At 40.5% G+C, this 15,114-nt stretch overlaps 1 protein-coding gene across 2 annotated transcripts in view; it reads right to left on the bottom strand.

The window, feature by feature from the left end:
• The window catches only part of SNAP25 (synaptosome associated protein 25), a 66,115-nt gene that overhangs the window by 7,116 nt on the left and 43,885 nt on the right, over positions 1-15,114 (bottom strand). Inside the window, exons 4-6 of one of the 2 annotated variants that reach the window (XM_074915187.1) lie at positions 13,430-13,478; positions 4,994-5,111; positions 636-761 (exon numbers count right to left, since the gene is read on the bottom strand). In XM_074915187.1, coding sequence (XP_074771288.1) covers positions 636-761; positions 4,994-5,111; positions 13,430-13,478 — 293 coding nt within the window. Of the gene's footprint in view, positions 1-635; positions 762-4,738; positions 4,857-4,993; positions 5,112-13,429; positions 13,479-15,114 lie in introns of both variants that reach the window. The other variant, XM_074915102.1, reaches the window with a different exon arrangement.

The raw sequence follows: 15,114 nt of genomic DNA, 5'->3' as shown, positions 1-15,114 counted from the left end.
CTGGATGCTTTGGTACATCTTCTGGCAAGGATGGATAACGTGCACTACATATCTTGAGATGTAATAATAATAAACTCCTGTTTATCTGACACTTCATTTCTGAAGCATTTGACAACGGTCATTAATGAGACCCATAATAAGGCCCCCAGGAAAAGTGCATTGCTCATGCCAGGAAGCTGGAGTGCAGAGGACAGTGCTGACTGGCCATGACAGTCTGCAACCTCACATTGCTGCTGTGAAGTAAATAAATAGATATTATCTCTATTTTATTATTGCCCAAATCTGGGCAGTCTTAGGGAGGAAGGCTTAGGGCCAAGTTTTCAAGCATCTTCTGGTTCTCAGGGCTAAGATCCTTACTTCCATGATTTCCAACACTGTAACCATCCTTTGCACTAGCTCAGGTAAGCACCCACAGGATTAGGGGAAGTCAGAGGACACAGTAAAGCCTTTAGTACCTGTCTTAATCACCATCAGGCTATGAGCACCCGCCACACTGGAAAACACTGGCTCCATCACAGTACCCAGCACTACCGAAGGAGTTAATGAGCATCACAGAACTCATGACCATATGGAAGAAATCTAAATATATCAGTGACAAGGAGAATAGAGAGAAAACAGTGGATAAAAAGGCTCACCTGCGGATAAAGCCACCACTGATGGCCATCTGCTCCCGCTCATCTACGACACGTGCAGGCTGGCTGGCTACAACACCATCCTGATTATTGCCCCAGGCTTTTTTGTAAGCATCACTTGATTTAAGCCTATGCAAAAAAGATGATGAGTAACAAAGCATCAAGTGGACAAGGACAAATGCAAAACTCTTTACTTCTCCAAGCTAAAAGCTGAATCAAGCAAATGAGTTTTCAGATAGAGGGTCATTGTTTGTATACCGATATATCATAATCCTGAATAAAAGGAGGGTTTTGGGTTTTGGTTTTTTACTTTACTGCCACAACAACTGTGATGGTCAGAGGTTTTGTTTCCAATAGGGTGAATTGCAATTGTCAAGTCTACAACACTGCACACAGGTTCTCGGATGTTGACTTAGTTTTCAGAAAGAAGGAAAAAAAAAAAAAGTAAAAAGAAAAAGAGAAGAAATACAGATAAGTAGAAAACATTGTTTCATTTCAGTGACACATACGATTTGACATCAAACACAGAGAACGTACTGGCAGACAGACATAAAAACAAAACTGCCAAGTATAGTGTGTACATCACATCACAGCAACACACCCTTAGAGATAGACTGATTTGGCTAGACTAACATTTTACCATGCAGAAGATTGGGTTTCTGTTGATATTTTTTTAACAAGTATGTGGCATAATAGGCATTTAAAGCCACTAACCTTTCCCAAAATGATTTGGGGATGATTTTATCATAAACTTCATAGGGCTCATTAGTTTTTTCAAATAATATATCGGTACTTGAAAATAGTAATCATACATCGACAGTTGATGTACAAACCTTTATCCACAGAGACAAAAAGTAAAATAGGCAGAAGTGAAATGAATGCAGGAGAAAAGAGAAGATACGAGCAATCTAGCATCAGAAAGGGAAATCTTTCTACATTTTTCTTCATGCACCAGCTACAGGCATGAATAAGAAGTGAAGCATTCTCACTAAGCACAGTTGCCCCAATAGTTCATCATACTCTTAATGCATCAGCAGTAACAGCCTTCACAATAAGCAAGACACAGGCAAAAATGGATCATCACTTCCTTCAGGAGCTTTAAACCACAGGACTTTAAAATAGCCTATCAACTTGTTACATTTGTTGTTTATGACAGTTACATTCACTTTCAGAGAGCCATTTTTGACTGAGCTGCCATGGATAGAAAATTAAAATCCAGGCATACCTTCAGTGGCAGATTAGCATGTGCAGCGTATTTAGGGTTGCTGTCACTGGGGTTGTCAGATGAGATTGAACACTTCAACAGGAGAGTGTGAGTGTTTAGGGTCTGTAGGTATAAGTTCTTGATTTTATTCTGGACATGGAGCAATTTCCAACAAAGCTGTTGGGAACTGCAAATCTCCATGGTTCCCCTGTTCTTTGATCAGCTCCAATCAGTCATAGAAACAGCCCTGTGGCTTGAATTTTGGGGGACAAACTGAACGTGCTTCTGCAGGATTTGGAAAGGACACAACAAAGCCATCCCTGATGTTATGTTCTCTCCATGCCCCCTGAAGCAGCTCAGCTTCTATTGAGCCTGAAGATGTGTTGCATGCTCCAATATAGAATTAAAACGTGGATGAAAAGAGGATCTTTCCTACTCATCTTTTTTGTTGCTTATTTCCTACTAAAGTTTGTGAAGACTTAATAAGATGATGGTTGGCTTGTTTGTTCTTAGTTCTCTGAAACTATACATCAGCTCTGGCATTTCTAGAAAGGAGTAAAAGTAGTTCTCTTGCTGCACATACAGCTTTAGACCTGTGCAGCTTTGAGAGTGAGACAGTCTCTGTGTTTGAGGTGAATGATTTTATACACCCAGAATTTGATCTCTGTTTTCTTGTGGACTTGCTATTAAAGTCGACAGGTGGAGTCTGGGTCTGCTCATGGTCAGTAGCAGTTGTCTTTTGAATGCAGCCTGGTCAAAGTTTCATGCCATAGGCATTTTGGGTCTCCTAAGAATGTAGGATCAAGCCTTGTTGTATTTACTCTGTGTATCGTAGTTATGTGTGAAATGGTTAAGCTTTTAAAAATATATGCCATTATCCTACCACCAGCCAGAGGAGCATTAGGGCACCAGGGTGATACTGATGCCCAGAATTGTATGGATTTCTCTTCCTCCCATGCTTCACTTCTCAGAATATCATCTTATTTGTACCAGTTGAGACCTGGCACAGTGATTCAAGGAACAGTCTCTAAAAGCATTGTTCATTCATACTCTGTTTCTGAACACATTGACTGATTAGCAATGATACTTTAGGAAATCTCTCTGCAGACTGCAGAGGTCAGAATACTGCCTTAAAGCAGGGAAGAGACACCTTTAAAAGTGCACGCCCCCCACATCGAATGTGTGCAGTATCCTTCTGTTCTTGCATCTATTGATTCTCTGATACTGCAATACTGTGATCATAGTGAATGTTTCAAGACCATGTGTCAGGTGCTAACCTCATCCATGCCACAGGTCTGGCTGTCAGTTCTGAGCAGCCTTTCCTACAGTACAGAATATTAAAGCTGCTCTAAAAAGTGACAATTCCTGGAAAATACATCAGAATGTTTTGTACTTCAAGGGTAAACTTTTAATGTAGGCATTATGCCAGGTTTCTCCAGGAGAAGCAAGCCAGGACAGTGTTCCTTTTAAAGTCACAACACTCTTTTTAGAGTGTGGGAGATGTAAAGTTTCCGTGGTATGCTCTTGTACCTGCAGCACTTTTCTGCACTGGGTCCTCTGGTGCAGGATAGCAGGGCTAAAGCCTGTATCGGAGCTGATACCAACTGCAGGCAGTCCCACTGACAAAGGCTCTGTGTGTGTGTAGCTCTTTCCATTCCTCCTTACCTCTCCCATTGTGCACACCAAGGCAGTAGTACACCTACTCTGGGCAAAACGTTTACCCCAGCAAAGTGTTCATGGCTTGGTACACAAGAGCAAAATGTATTTTTTTAAAAAAATGTTTTAAAATTTTTTTTTAAAGCCGAGGCAGTATCTTCATTGTGTCCCAAGGGAATTAACTTCAAAAATAAATGGTGACTGATGAGGCAGAAAGCCAGTCCTACTATTCCCGTTTCTGACAAAATACCCACTGAACTCCATGACAGCTCTTTTTCCCTGGGACTTGATCATCATGGTAGAATCAGGCCCTGGCTGTGAAGACAAAGTATCTGTGCCACGCAGAAAGGCAGTATTATATTATGATACTGCAGAACCACTGCACTGCTTTGTTTCCTGCAGTCTCTGGCCAACCATTTATGATTGTTTTCACTGTAACCTAGTTGCATGCCTACTCCCCTGCCCGCTGGATTTGCCATTCCTCAAGGACTTCTGGTTGGTCCACTTTGTCCCCCATTTCCTACACCCACATAACCGCACATCACATTTTCATTTGGCATTTAAAACAAGCTTTGCATTACTTGGAGGACGGTTTCGTTCAAGTGTGATGGCATGCAAGCAAATCCAATGCATTTCAACATTTCTGCTTAGTGTACGTGCTACCCAAATGAGAGAAATTTGGCATGTTCAGATTTTCTCCAATTTGTCGCCTATGGCAGGATGAAAACCATTTCAAGTTGGGTTCCAATTGTGAAACGTCATTTCTCTTTCAAAATCTTGTCAAGGACTATTTCTGTTGAACAATGAAAAAAGGTGTGATTTTTTTCACCCATAATTTTGAGTACTGTTTATTAAGACCTCTTCTGCATTTTTTTTCAACTGTTTTGTTTATGAAACTTGCTTGTGAAAATATGTTTCAAAATTTAGGGTCTCCAAGAACAAGGTAGCCCCAGTGGTTTTGTTTGCTGGAAAATGGAACCAGTCAGTACACTTTGTGTAAAATGTTGAAACTTTTACCATTAAAAGGTGTCAACAGTGAAGCTTTCACTGCAGTATGCCTGATTTTAATGCATCTACAGTAATTCCCAGTCAGTTGTCTATGCTATGAGATGAATGCATTTGAACCAGAATCGTTCTTTCTGCATGCCACATGCTCATCCTGTCCATGTGCCTAGCAAGGATGAGCTTCACAAGGCCTTTGGGATCAGCCTTAAGTGCTCAAAGAGATGAGGCAGGCAGCACCTACTTGTTACATGGACAGACACAAAGACCACAGAATTTTCCTAGGTCCGTCAAATTCTTTTCTGCTTCTTTCATGTCCTTATTGATTTGGTCCATTCCCTCTTCGATGCGTTCCAGTTGTTCTGATTAAACACAAGTATTTTATCCCCACAGAATGAAGCAGATGGAAAAGGACAAAGAAAAAAAAGACAAAAACTTCAGACATTCACTGTGACAAAAAACTGGACACCACATAGCAGAGCCGGTACCCAGTACCTACTTGTTACAAGGACATATGAAAAGGCCACAGCATTTCCCTAAATCTTTTAAATTTTTCTCGGCCTCCTTCATGTCTTGGTTGATATGGTTCATGCCTTCTTCAACACGATCGAGTTGTTCTGGTCAGGACAAAGGGATGACAGTGTGGAATGAATTGTATTTTTGTTTTTTTGCTTTTGTCTTCAACAGAATATGAAAAATGACCATGTAGAACCGAGTTAAAAATGACATTACAATGCATTAATCTGAACTGATGCATTGTTGAAAGGATGTATGCTGCACGAATGCCAAAGATGGTTTTTACTAATATGGGAAGAGTAAAACAAAGGAGGAAGATGTTTGAAATATATTAATTTAAACAAGATGTAATGATGTAGAAAGGAAGGGTTATAAACTTCAAGGTCTAGAAACATAATACAGTACATCCACTTACTAAGACACCAATGACATCCAAGAGAAAGAAAGATAGTGTTATTATTTTGCATTTATGTATGTTAATACAAGAGAAAAGTTGTCCTTCCATGGAAAATACTTCAGTTACTTACACTTAGAAATGCCTTGGAATTAGGTGATTTAGGACAGCATAATTGCTTCGATTAGTAAGTGAGCGAGCTTGTGGTAATGGTACTAGAGATGGAGTGAGCTGTTAAGATCTGTGTCCAAGTACTCATTTTTCCAGAGGCTGAGGAAACTGAGACCTGCTACTTTGATTGGCACTGGATATTAATCTCTAATCTGAGTATGGCCTCAGGGCTGGTTTTCTTACTGGTATGGATACTTCAAATCAGGATTAACCCCAGTGAACACAGAGCAATTGCAACCACCCCAGGAGCCTGATGCTCACTGAAAGAGGACGGCTGGCTGTGACATTCATTGCCTCTGTCCCTGAGGGACCTTATAAAAACAAGCACTGGGGGAAGACTCCTGTTTTCAGTGGGGTCACTTCTGCTTTGCTCCAGGACAAGTTACAAAGCACCAAGCCCAGTAACCAGCCGTATATAGACACCATCTCTCCGCTGGCATCAAACAGAATTTGGCTTATTTTAGCCTAAGGCTGATGATGATGTAGGGTTTTCTTAGTGACTTGGTAGCTCAGAATAATTTAATGTGTTAATTTTTTCACTGTTGAAGCTGGGAAAAACAGCCTAGAGAAACAGAATGCCACAATGTAAAACTGTAAACGTATGTAAACAGATATGGATCCAGTGGGATCAGGGGTCTTAATGTGGAGTCTGCAGTATTGACAGCATTTTATAAGCCTCACCATTTCTTTCATGAAGGATATACCCAAATAAATATGACACAGGATGAGAAAGTTACTTGGAGTGGCATTTCAATCCATTAAAAATTGTAGCTGTACCTAAAGAGGTAAAGTAAAGCAATCACAGTAAAACACAAATACATCCCTATTCCCAATATTGAATAAAAAAAAAAGAAACACAGAATTAGACCTGAGAGGAAAGGAACTAAGAGAGTACTGGTTATAGGAGGAATTTAATGTCATCCCTGATGTTAACTAAGTCCAATCCAGAAAGGAAAAGAAAAAAAATAGAAAGGTATTTCAGAAAAACAGTCATGTGCATGTTGACATCACCAAAAAACACCTCTTGATGACTTTGGGAACATGAATAGGCCTAATTTCTTGCTTGGGTTTCTAATAACAAATGAGTTTTAGATTTTCAAAGCTTTCTGGGGGATTTGGATACCCAATTCCCATTAAAATTAATTTTATTTAATTAATTTTAATGGGAAATGGGTATCTCATCCCTTGAGGGTCTTGAAAATCCTGGCCTAAATTATTTAAGCTGAAATAATTTGACTATTGAAGTTGTGTTCTTTGTTTAATTCTTGCATGAGGCTGGGCTTTGAGAAGGAGAGGTGCCATGTCAGTATTACAAGATGCATCTGCTTTTCAGCAGTCAGTTCTCATTATCTTCAGCTGGATGTGGCTCCTGACACCACAGTGGTTATTGATCCCAAATTCAAGGATACAGTTAGAGGATCAGAGTTCCCTGGGGCTATCCTCTAAAAGGGGCACGTATAATGTGAGCAAAGGATTGCGGAGCTAATAAAGAAACCTGAGAAAAACTGCTGACCCAAGAACAAGAAATACAAGGTTGGATTGTTTTAATGCACGTTGTAATTTTACGTTTTGGTTGGGAGGCTTTAGCAGAAGCTTTGGTTCATGTTTGTAGCCACAGATTGTCAATCTCATCAGAAATATGAGTACGTGGTAGAAGGTGATGCTCCTCTAAGTGCTCCTGCTGCTCGCTCACTCGGAGTCCTGCCTGCTCCTGTATAGTGGGGCAACACTTGCTCTGGGAAGCAGCTGTAGGAGTATAAGCTGTTTTTTAAGCTGGTTCATGCTGCAGGGGGGGGATTGCTGCATTTCTGTTGCAGATTCCCACCTCCTGCTTGTGAGGGCTGTGTTTGCAGAGTCTGGCTGGTTTTCAGGGGTCTCAGTTAAAAGGAAGTTATTTCCACATGGGTATTTTAACACTGGGAGGGACAAGAGGTACTGACCTTTCTTCCACTGATTTTGTTGCCTGCTTTTCTCTAACCTTGGCTGACCAGTAGAAAATGCCAGGTGTAGACTGCAGGCATCAGTTCTAGATCTGGTACCACTGGTGATTTTCAGTCTAAGTACGTTTCCTTGCTCAGATGCACATTCTCTGAAGCCAGGTATGTAGTAGGGCCTTTTGAACTTTCTTTCCCTGTTTCCTATTCTGCCTGAACAGATGAGTGCTAATTGAAGAGTGTATTTGACATGACTCAAAGACTTTCATATAAATTATAGCTCGCTCCAGGAACCTGACTTAATTTATCCTGCTTCAGGATTTGTGTGTGATGCCTGTGCTATTTCTGAATAGAAAAGGGAACCACAACTAATTTATCTTCCATTAAAGGAAACCTCATCAGTGTAAAAAGCCCATGTTGTATTTGTAGCCCACAAGTCTAGACAGCTGGCTGCTGGTCCTAAAACCATTTGCTAGTTGCTAATATAGTGGGCTGGATTGTTAACTGGTTTAAACTGGCATGGTTATGCTGGCTTCATGGAGCAACACCAATTTACACCCGTCAAAGATCTGGTCCCACAGGCAAGGAAATAGATTCATGAGTCTAACCACAATTATCGAGGCATAAATATGATGGAGGAATTAACTTAATGGGGTCACTCTGGATTTGTTTTGGTGTAACTGATATTAAAATCTGGCCCAGAATTAATCATTGCTGGTAAGAAATCAGATGGCTATCAAAAGGTTAATTTAATGTCTGTTTTCATAGACCTTTCCTGTTCCAACCATGCGTATTGTATTAAAGGTTTTAGGGAAGACAATCTGCTGGCATACACTGCCATGAACCTACACAAATTCACACTTGCAGAAGATCATGTCCTTTATCTCCCATTTAAAGAAGCACTTCAAGGTCAGAGTATAAACATCTTTTGATGGTTCGTAGCAGTATTCTTGGGATATACTACATCTATATGTACATTTATATCTCATCTATGATATATAAGAGGATTGGCATTGTTTGGAAGCAGAATATATATCAGTGCTATGTTTCACTGAGATTTCCTTCATCTTTTTTTTTTTTTTCCCAGGAAGCTCTGCTGATTATTAGCCCTTTTAGCAAATCAATACCCTTTTACATCTGAGAATGCCACTTTGATTCAAACACAGTGGCCATATATCTTCCAGATCTTACAGCAAACATGGTATATCTTAGGATATAAACAGTTTTGACTTGTATTGTTATACTTGTGAATTACTTCTGTATTAAAACCAGAGACAACTGAGGGACCATGAGTTAGCCCTGTTAGTTTTACCATATCATTGTGGCCCTTTGCCAGTGGGTCTTTGCCAGGATCTTCCATAACAGCCTGGCAAATCCCCACTCTGTGACTGATCTGGGGAAGTGGCTGGGAGAGGGAAGGTGTAGCACAAGTATCCCATGGCTGCTCCTGTGGTCTTAACATCTTAACACAGCGTTGTATGCAGGACCAGGGCAGGGCAAGTATGGAGTTGCTCCATCTTTGTATCCCCCTCTGTGATTTATAACAACTGTTCCTCGACTAGTGTCCAGAATCTGTGGCCTGTGCTTGAATGTCAGTTAAATGCCTGTGGAGAAGGGAACTTGCTCCTTTGCCTGGAGTATTGTGCAATGAAGCAATTTCCACAAAGGACAATTTTAATTAGAAGGAAAAAAAAAAAAAAGTACATCTCAGAACACATTGTAATCATAATTGCATACAAGAGGGCCGAATCTGAAAGCCAGTCAGCAGATTAACTACTTCCAGTGATATTCAGTGATCCCATTTTCCATAAAGGAGAATCATATTGGAGCACAGGACATTTCTAGGACAGCCTTTTCAGAAATCCTGAGTCTTGACCTAGCTCTGCTCTGAAAGGCATTGCTGAGCACAGGTACGAATGGAAGAAAGCTGGCAGGGAGTACCCATGAGCCCACGTGTAGCTGTGCTAAAAATAACAGTAGACGAAGCACAACCTGCTTTTGTGGGGGGTTAATTTGTCTTTTCCTCTGCACTACACTTTCAACATAATTAATACCACTTTCTCTATAGAATCTGGAATAGTTGATGGTTACTGATTTTGTTGCTAATTAGCAAACCATTTTTTACTGTGATCAGCTCAGCTCATAGGTGTTGTTGGAGCACCTCTAGCAGCTCTGCTTTTGGCATCTCACTGCCTATCAATTTTTATGATAGCTGTTGAATAGGAGATAAGCTGGGGAAGGGGCCTATGCAAGTGGCCATAACTTTGATGAAAAGGAATGGTAATTATCTTTGTATGTACTACGGTTGTTTCTCCAGTGCCATAGAAACAGGTCAGCCGTAACTCATACAAAGCTAAAACTTGCAACTCCTTCAAAAACAGTAGAGGTCAGTTAGCATGGGTACCATCACACAGTGCCAACACTTTTGCTTGTGGGGTTGCTCAGTTATTCCAAAGTTTTGTCTCCATACTTGATCTGGAGTACAGATCTGCTGGGTAGATTAAGCTGCTCCCAATGTTCACTGGCATTGCTGGCTGTGCATTTGCTGTTGCTGTAGTGCAGGGAGAAAAATTCAATTGCATTGACATTTTCTTTGTGGCTTATCAAAGTTGTGGCTCTATCTTGTCTTAGATGAAAAATGGCTGTACTGCTACTGTTATTGAAAAGTTTCTCAGCTCACCCTGTTTTGAATACAAGAATGAAATTCTTCTGTAATAATCTGCGTGAGGACATCATCACACCAAAAAAAATGTCCTTGAGGGTCCAAGTCTCTCTGCCTGTTGATACTCCCAGGTGATGAGAGTTTACTTTGGATGAAGAGAGATACCACTCTGGGACCCCTCCTGTGTCAGAAACTCAGGTTTATCTTCATAGCCCCACTTTGTACTATCAGTTTAATTTCTAGAGGCTGCTTTGAACAAACATGCATCCAAATATTAACATTTTTCTAAGTTAGCATGTTTCAAAGACATATTCAACAAACCAGAGCAACAGCCACTGCTCAATAATCCTTTGCAGCATGACATTTTTAATCTAAAATGTAAACATTTTAGTTTAAAGCATTATGTATACATTTAAATATAAATAATTAATTAAGGAAGCTTGACTTAAGGCCAGGTTTAAAAAATCGTAAGCATTATGGATGCACACGGGGTCTGGGAAAGACTTCTCACTGATGGAAAAAATCTCAACAAGGAGAATCTAACGCTTAGCTCCTTCCTGTGGGCTTCCTAGGGGAAGAACTGTGTTGAATTGTTTTGGGTAGCAATACCTGCCTCAAAAAAATAACAACTCTTGGTATTGCAGAGGGACTACTGCAAAAGTCCCCTCAGACTCCCAGTGACTTCAAAGGGCACTGGAGGAGGTATCTAGTTTTTATGGCTGTCCCATTCTCTGTGAAACAGGAATAACGAAACCTCTTGTGAAACTCTACATCTCTGTAGGGTCATAACAGACTCTGTGGTCCCCTGCGCAGCCAGATGTCCTAAACATTTAAGTAACAGGAGCTAGCCAGACTGGCTTTACTGTATAAATACCTAGTATTGTAAAATTATTTTGACTTATTTCCTTTTATGATCCCAAAGACTTCTGCTTATTGATATCTGGAAATGAGTTCTGCTTTGCGTTACTTAGATTGAGATCGGCTCAAAGACGTTTTTCTTGTAAGGTCTGTTTAACTTCAAAGCAAGCAATTTTGTAAGGAAACCTAGAAATAGAGCTTCAAGCAACTGCAGAGATTAGATATTCTGCTTGCCACCCACTGGAAAGATCAATGTCATGTTTTTTGTATATTTAACACCTAATAATCTTAAGTGACTTGTGCAGTCAGCTGAAAGGAGATCACGTGGAATTGTTAGCAAATTATTTCCTGAATCTGATAATCTGCTGAGACATCCCTAAATTGCACACATTGTGCTAATTACAAAGGGTTCAAAGTCATCATTAGCATATTTTGCCCAATAATATAATGTCTTTTATCACTAAAATGAAAATAATCAGGAATTATTAGCCCTACATATGTCTAAAATGGACAAAACTTAATTAAACATTTAGCATAGTACAGTGGTTACAATATTCCCAGGGTTTGTAGTATTGTTAGGCTGTTTTCCTTGAGAAACCCATACTGTATAGTCACAAACTAAATTTACTGAACCACTTAAGGCATGACCATAACCAATTTAAAGAGGCTTTTAAATTGTCTAATTCTTTCCTGCAAGTATCGACTACCTGCATCTCTGGCCATACAATATACATTTCAGGTTTCACTGTCGATAAGAGTTTAATACTGAGTTCCCTGGACTCCAAAGAGGTCTCAGATCCAGTCTCAGCCCCTCAGCTCACACAGACCATCCTTCCTAGCATGACTAGAGTTGGTCGGACAACTTTTGTGTACAGGGGTTTAGCAATAATAGAATGCCAAAGTAAAAAACAAAATTCAGGATTAAAACCAAAATGAAAACACCCAGTAATCTGTAGAGAAATAACAGTTAAAGAATGGAAACATACTTTCCCAACACTAAACACAAGGGAAGTTACAGGAACCACTGAAGTTTTTGCTGATCTGCCTGTGAATTACATTGCAAGACACACCTGGGTATTTATGGACTTCTTTATTTATGGACAATATTTGTGATTTATTTTAATTGTATAACTCACTTCTAAGACAAAACACATTATTTAGGCAGGTGCCATATCTGTTTCAATATGAGTAATTTCTGGTTTTCTGTATTCAGTGATAGTTCTTTTATTGCTGTTATTCAGGAAAAAAAAATTTTGAAGACAAAATATTCTCTCTAATATTTTTCTTGTCAAGAGAAATTGATGTGACAAAATTTGGTTAGGTTAAATTCTTTTCCCTAAAGGGGGAGGTTGGGGTGGAAGCAATGAGACATACATCAAAAAGCAAATCGGAGAAAATACTTTCTGTTTAGGTCCTGTTTCATTCATTTTAGTGCCAGAGAGGCAGGGACATTACAGATGAAAAAGGCCTGTCAGGTTCTGCAGTTCGTTTCCCAACAATGCCATACCTTTGCTTACAATCGTTGTCTGGGCTTGATGAGTAATACAGCATTACCTCTGTAGAAAACACTATACAGTTTTGTATCATGCCACATAGTAAATAATAACAAGGGCTTTTGGGGCGGGCAGTTTGATATAGAGAAGCAGAAATTTGTACTCTGTTGATTTAACTTCTATTTGTAGACACGATTTTGCTGATGCTGTGGGTCTGCAGTAAATTAAGATTTATTAGTTTTGTTGGGGAGGGGGCGGGGAAGCTACCTTCTTTGTAGTATTACGAAGGACAAAAATGTAATTTCCTGGAATGTATTGCATATATCTAGCTCTGGCTTTGTCACTGTCATGCACAGACAGGGACTCATCTAAGCTTGAAAGCTCCTATATGGTCAATTGGAACGAGCTGATCGTTTCATAGCTTTTAATGTTAAATTCTTGTTATCCTCACTGACATTTCTATACGAAAAGCAACTGAAATTTCACAAACTAGACCTGCTTTACCTTCTTTTCATATGCATTTTATTGCATGCCTTTGCCTTGTGGCTAAAACAAGTGAGAAAATTACATAGCACCTGTAAATAATGTTGGATTTTACACTTAAGGAGGCAAATCTTCTCATCGTGTAGCTGGATCTTGACCCAAAGCTTGCTGAAAAAAATGATGATTTGGATGGTTCAGGCTGCAGAGCTCTTTGACATTAATAGGATACAGATCAAAAGAAGTACAGACTCTTATGCAGTTATTGTACGTTCCTCTGTCAGACAACGAAACTAAAGACAAAGAGGTATGGGATTTCTCATGCACAACCACACATATTTTATGGCCCTCATTTTCAGGATTGCACACAGTTAGTACAGTACTTTGAGAATGGTTATACTTCCTTACTGAAGCAATCTGAACTTACCTCCTTGCTCATCCAACATAACCAAAGTCCTGATACCAGCATCTTTACTCTACATCCCAATAGTGGTAGCAAGGTAAGGACGGAGAGGGGGAGAAGAAAGAGAGAGAGAGAGAGAGAGAGAAATCAGTGAGGGAACATTCAGCCCTAGGTATGGGACATAGGAAGACAAAAGAAAAACAGTGAAAGGAATGACAAGGTCATAGGGGCTGGTGGCATAGTCCTAAGACCTTATGTGCCTGGACACTGTATAAGGAACTGAATACCCTCAATTGTACCATCAAGTCCTTCAGGATTCACTGGGTTACTGAACTACTTCAGAAAGCACAAAATCCTGGACCTTGAGATTAAAATAATCACTTTACACAGTAGTAATTTCTAAAAAGAGAGGGTTCATCTGTGAGTTCTTTGAAGCAGAAGGGAAGAAGGGGGGTGTTGACATTGCAGGTGTATCTTTATCTCACAGGAGAAATTCCCAAGGAAAATAGATATGACACAAACATGTTTGGGAAGGAGGCACGGTAGTTAGTACACAGCCCTTGCAACACAGAAATCAGAAAGCTTATGTACTTGGGAAATAATTTTAAAGCAGGCTAATATTTAATAGGATTAAGCTATACTTTTTGGCTCAGAGATCTAATAGATATGGGTTTGAGCCAAGTTTTAATTCAGCCAACAGACACCTTTATCACCAACAGACTTTGGACCGAGCTTGAAGGTAGGGTTTTTAAAACACCTTCATGCTGAATGTGCCCCTGCACCCACAGGTTAGTGGGAGTCTTATCACCTTTGCTGGATACACAATTTGAGCAAAGCTGAGCAATTCAGAGCTCCCACCTGCCTAAAGCAGCAGCCAGGCACCTTTCACAAGTACAATTTTCGCATGTGTTATCATCACTCTGGGATGTGATCAGGTGTCTCGGGTTTCTGGGTGCCTGTGATACTAAGCTACATCACAGATCAGATTAGCTCCTTTTTAATTACGAAGGGGAAACTAGCTCCATTCTGCTTGGAGCAGTGATAACATCTGTGAATAATTAATGGCCTGAACGATCTCCTGACTGATGCATTTCAGTAACAGATGAAGTAAGTCCTCTGCAGCCTGACAGCTTGCCAGTAGAGTCACCTGGACATGTGCAGCAGTAATTTAGGTGCTTCCATGAACATAAAACCAACTATACCCCTGTGAAGCCGATAAAGTTGGTGTCAATTTTGGAGAGGGCAGGGCAGATACCCACAGTTGCACAGAAATCTGAGGAACAGAAACCTGGAGTCCTGACTGATCTCATGCTTTTCAGGCCATCCTCCCCCAGCTTGAGGCAAATTAAGGACTTCATATTATCCTTCCTCCCACCTGCCCTGCTCACTGCCATGGCTCATCTCTTCTTGTGGGAGCAGTGACGTCTCTCTGGGTGTCAGCTGCCCGGTCTGTGCTTGCAGGGTGCTCCCAGGCAGGCTGGCAGCACGCTGCCCACATTGGCTGGGCTACCAGCCTGACTCTTGCCACACTCAAGGGCTGTCTGGCTGGTGCAGCTGGTGCTTCTCCGCTTTGCTTCAAGAGGATCCTGCTCAGCTCAAGAGGGACGCAAGATACCTCTTGTTATGCTCTCATCTGCCTCTCTTTACACTCCCATGCTCATCTTGAATGTCTACGTCACTGCAGAAACTGGGAAAAACATCAGATGTGT

Source organism: Athene noctua, chromosome 1 (assembly GCF_965140245.1).
Source record: "Athene noctua chromosome 1, bAthNoc1.hap1.1, whole genome shotgun sequence".
Classification (NCBI taxonomy): Eukaryota; Metazoa; Chordata; class Aves; order Strigiformes; family Strigidae; genus Athene; species Athene noctua.
Note: the sequence above shows the minus strand (reverse complement) of the source record. Positions and strands in the feature narration are given on the sequence as shown.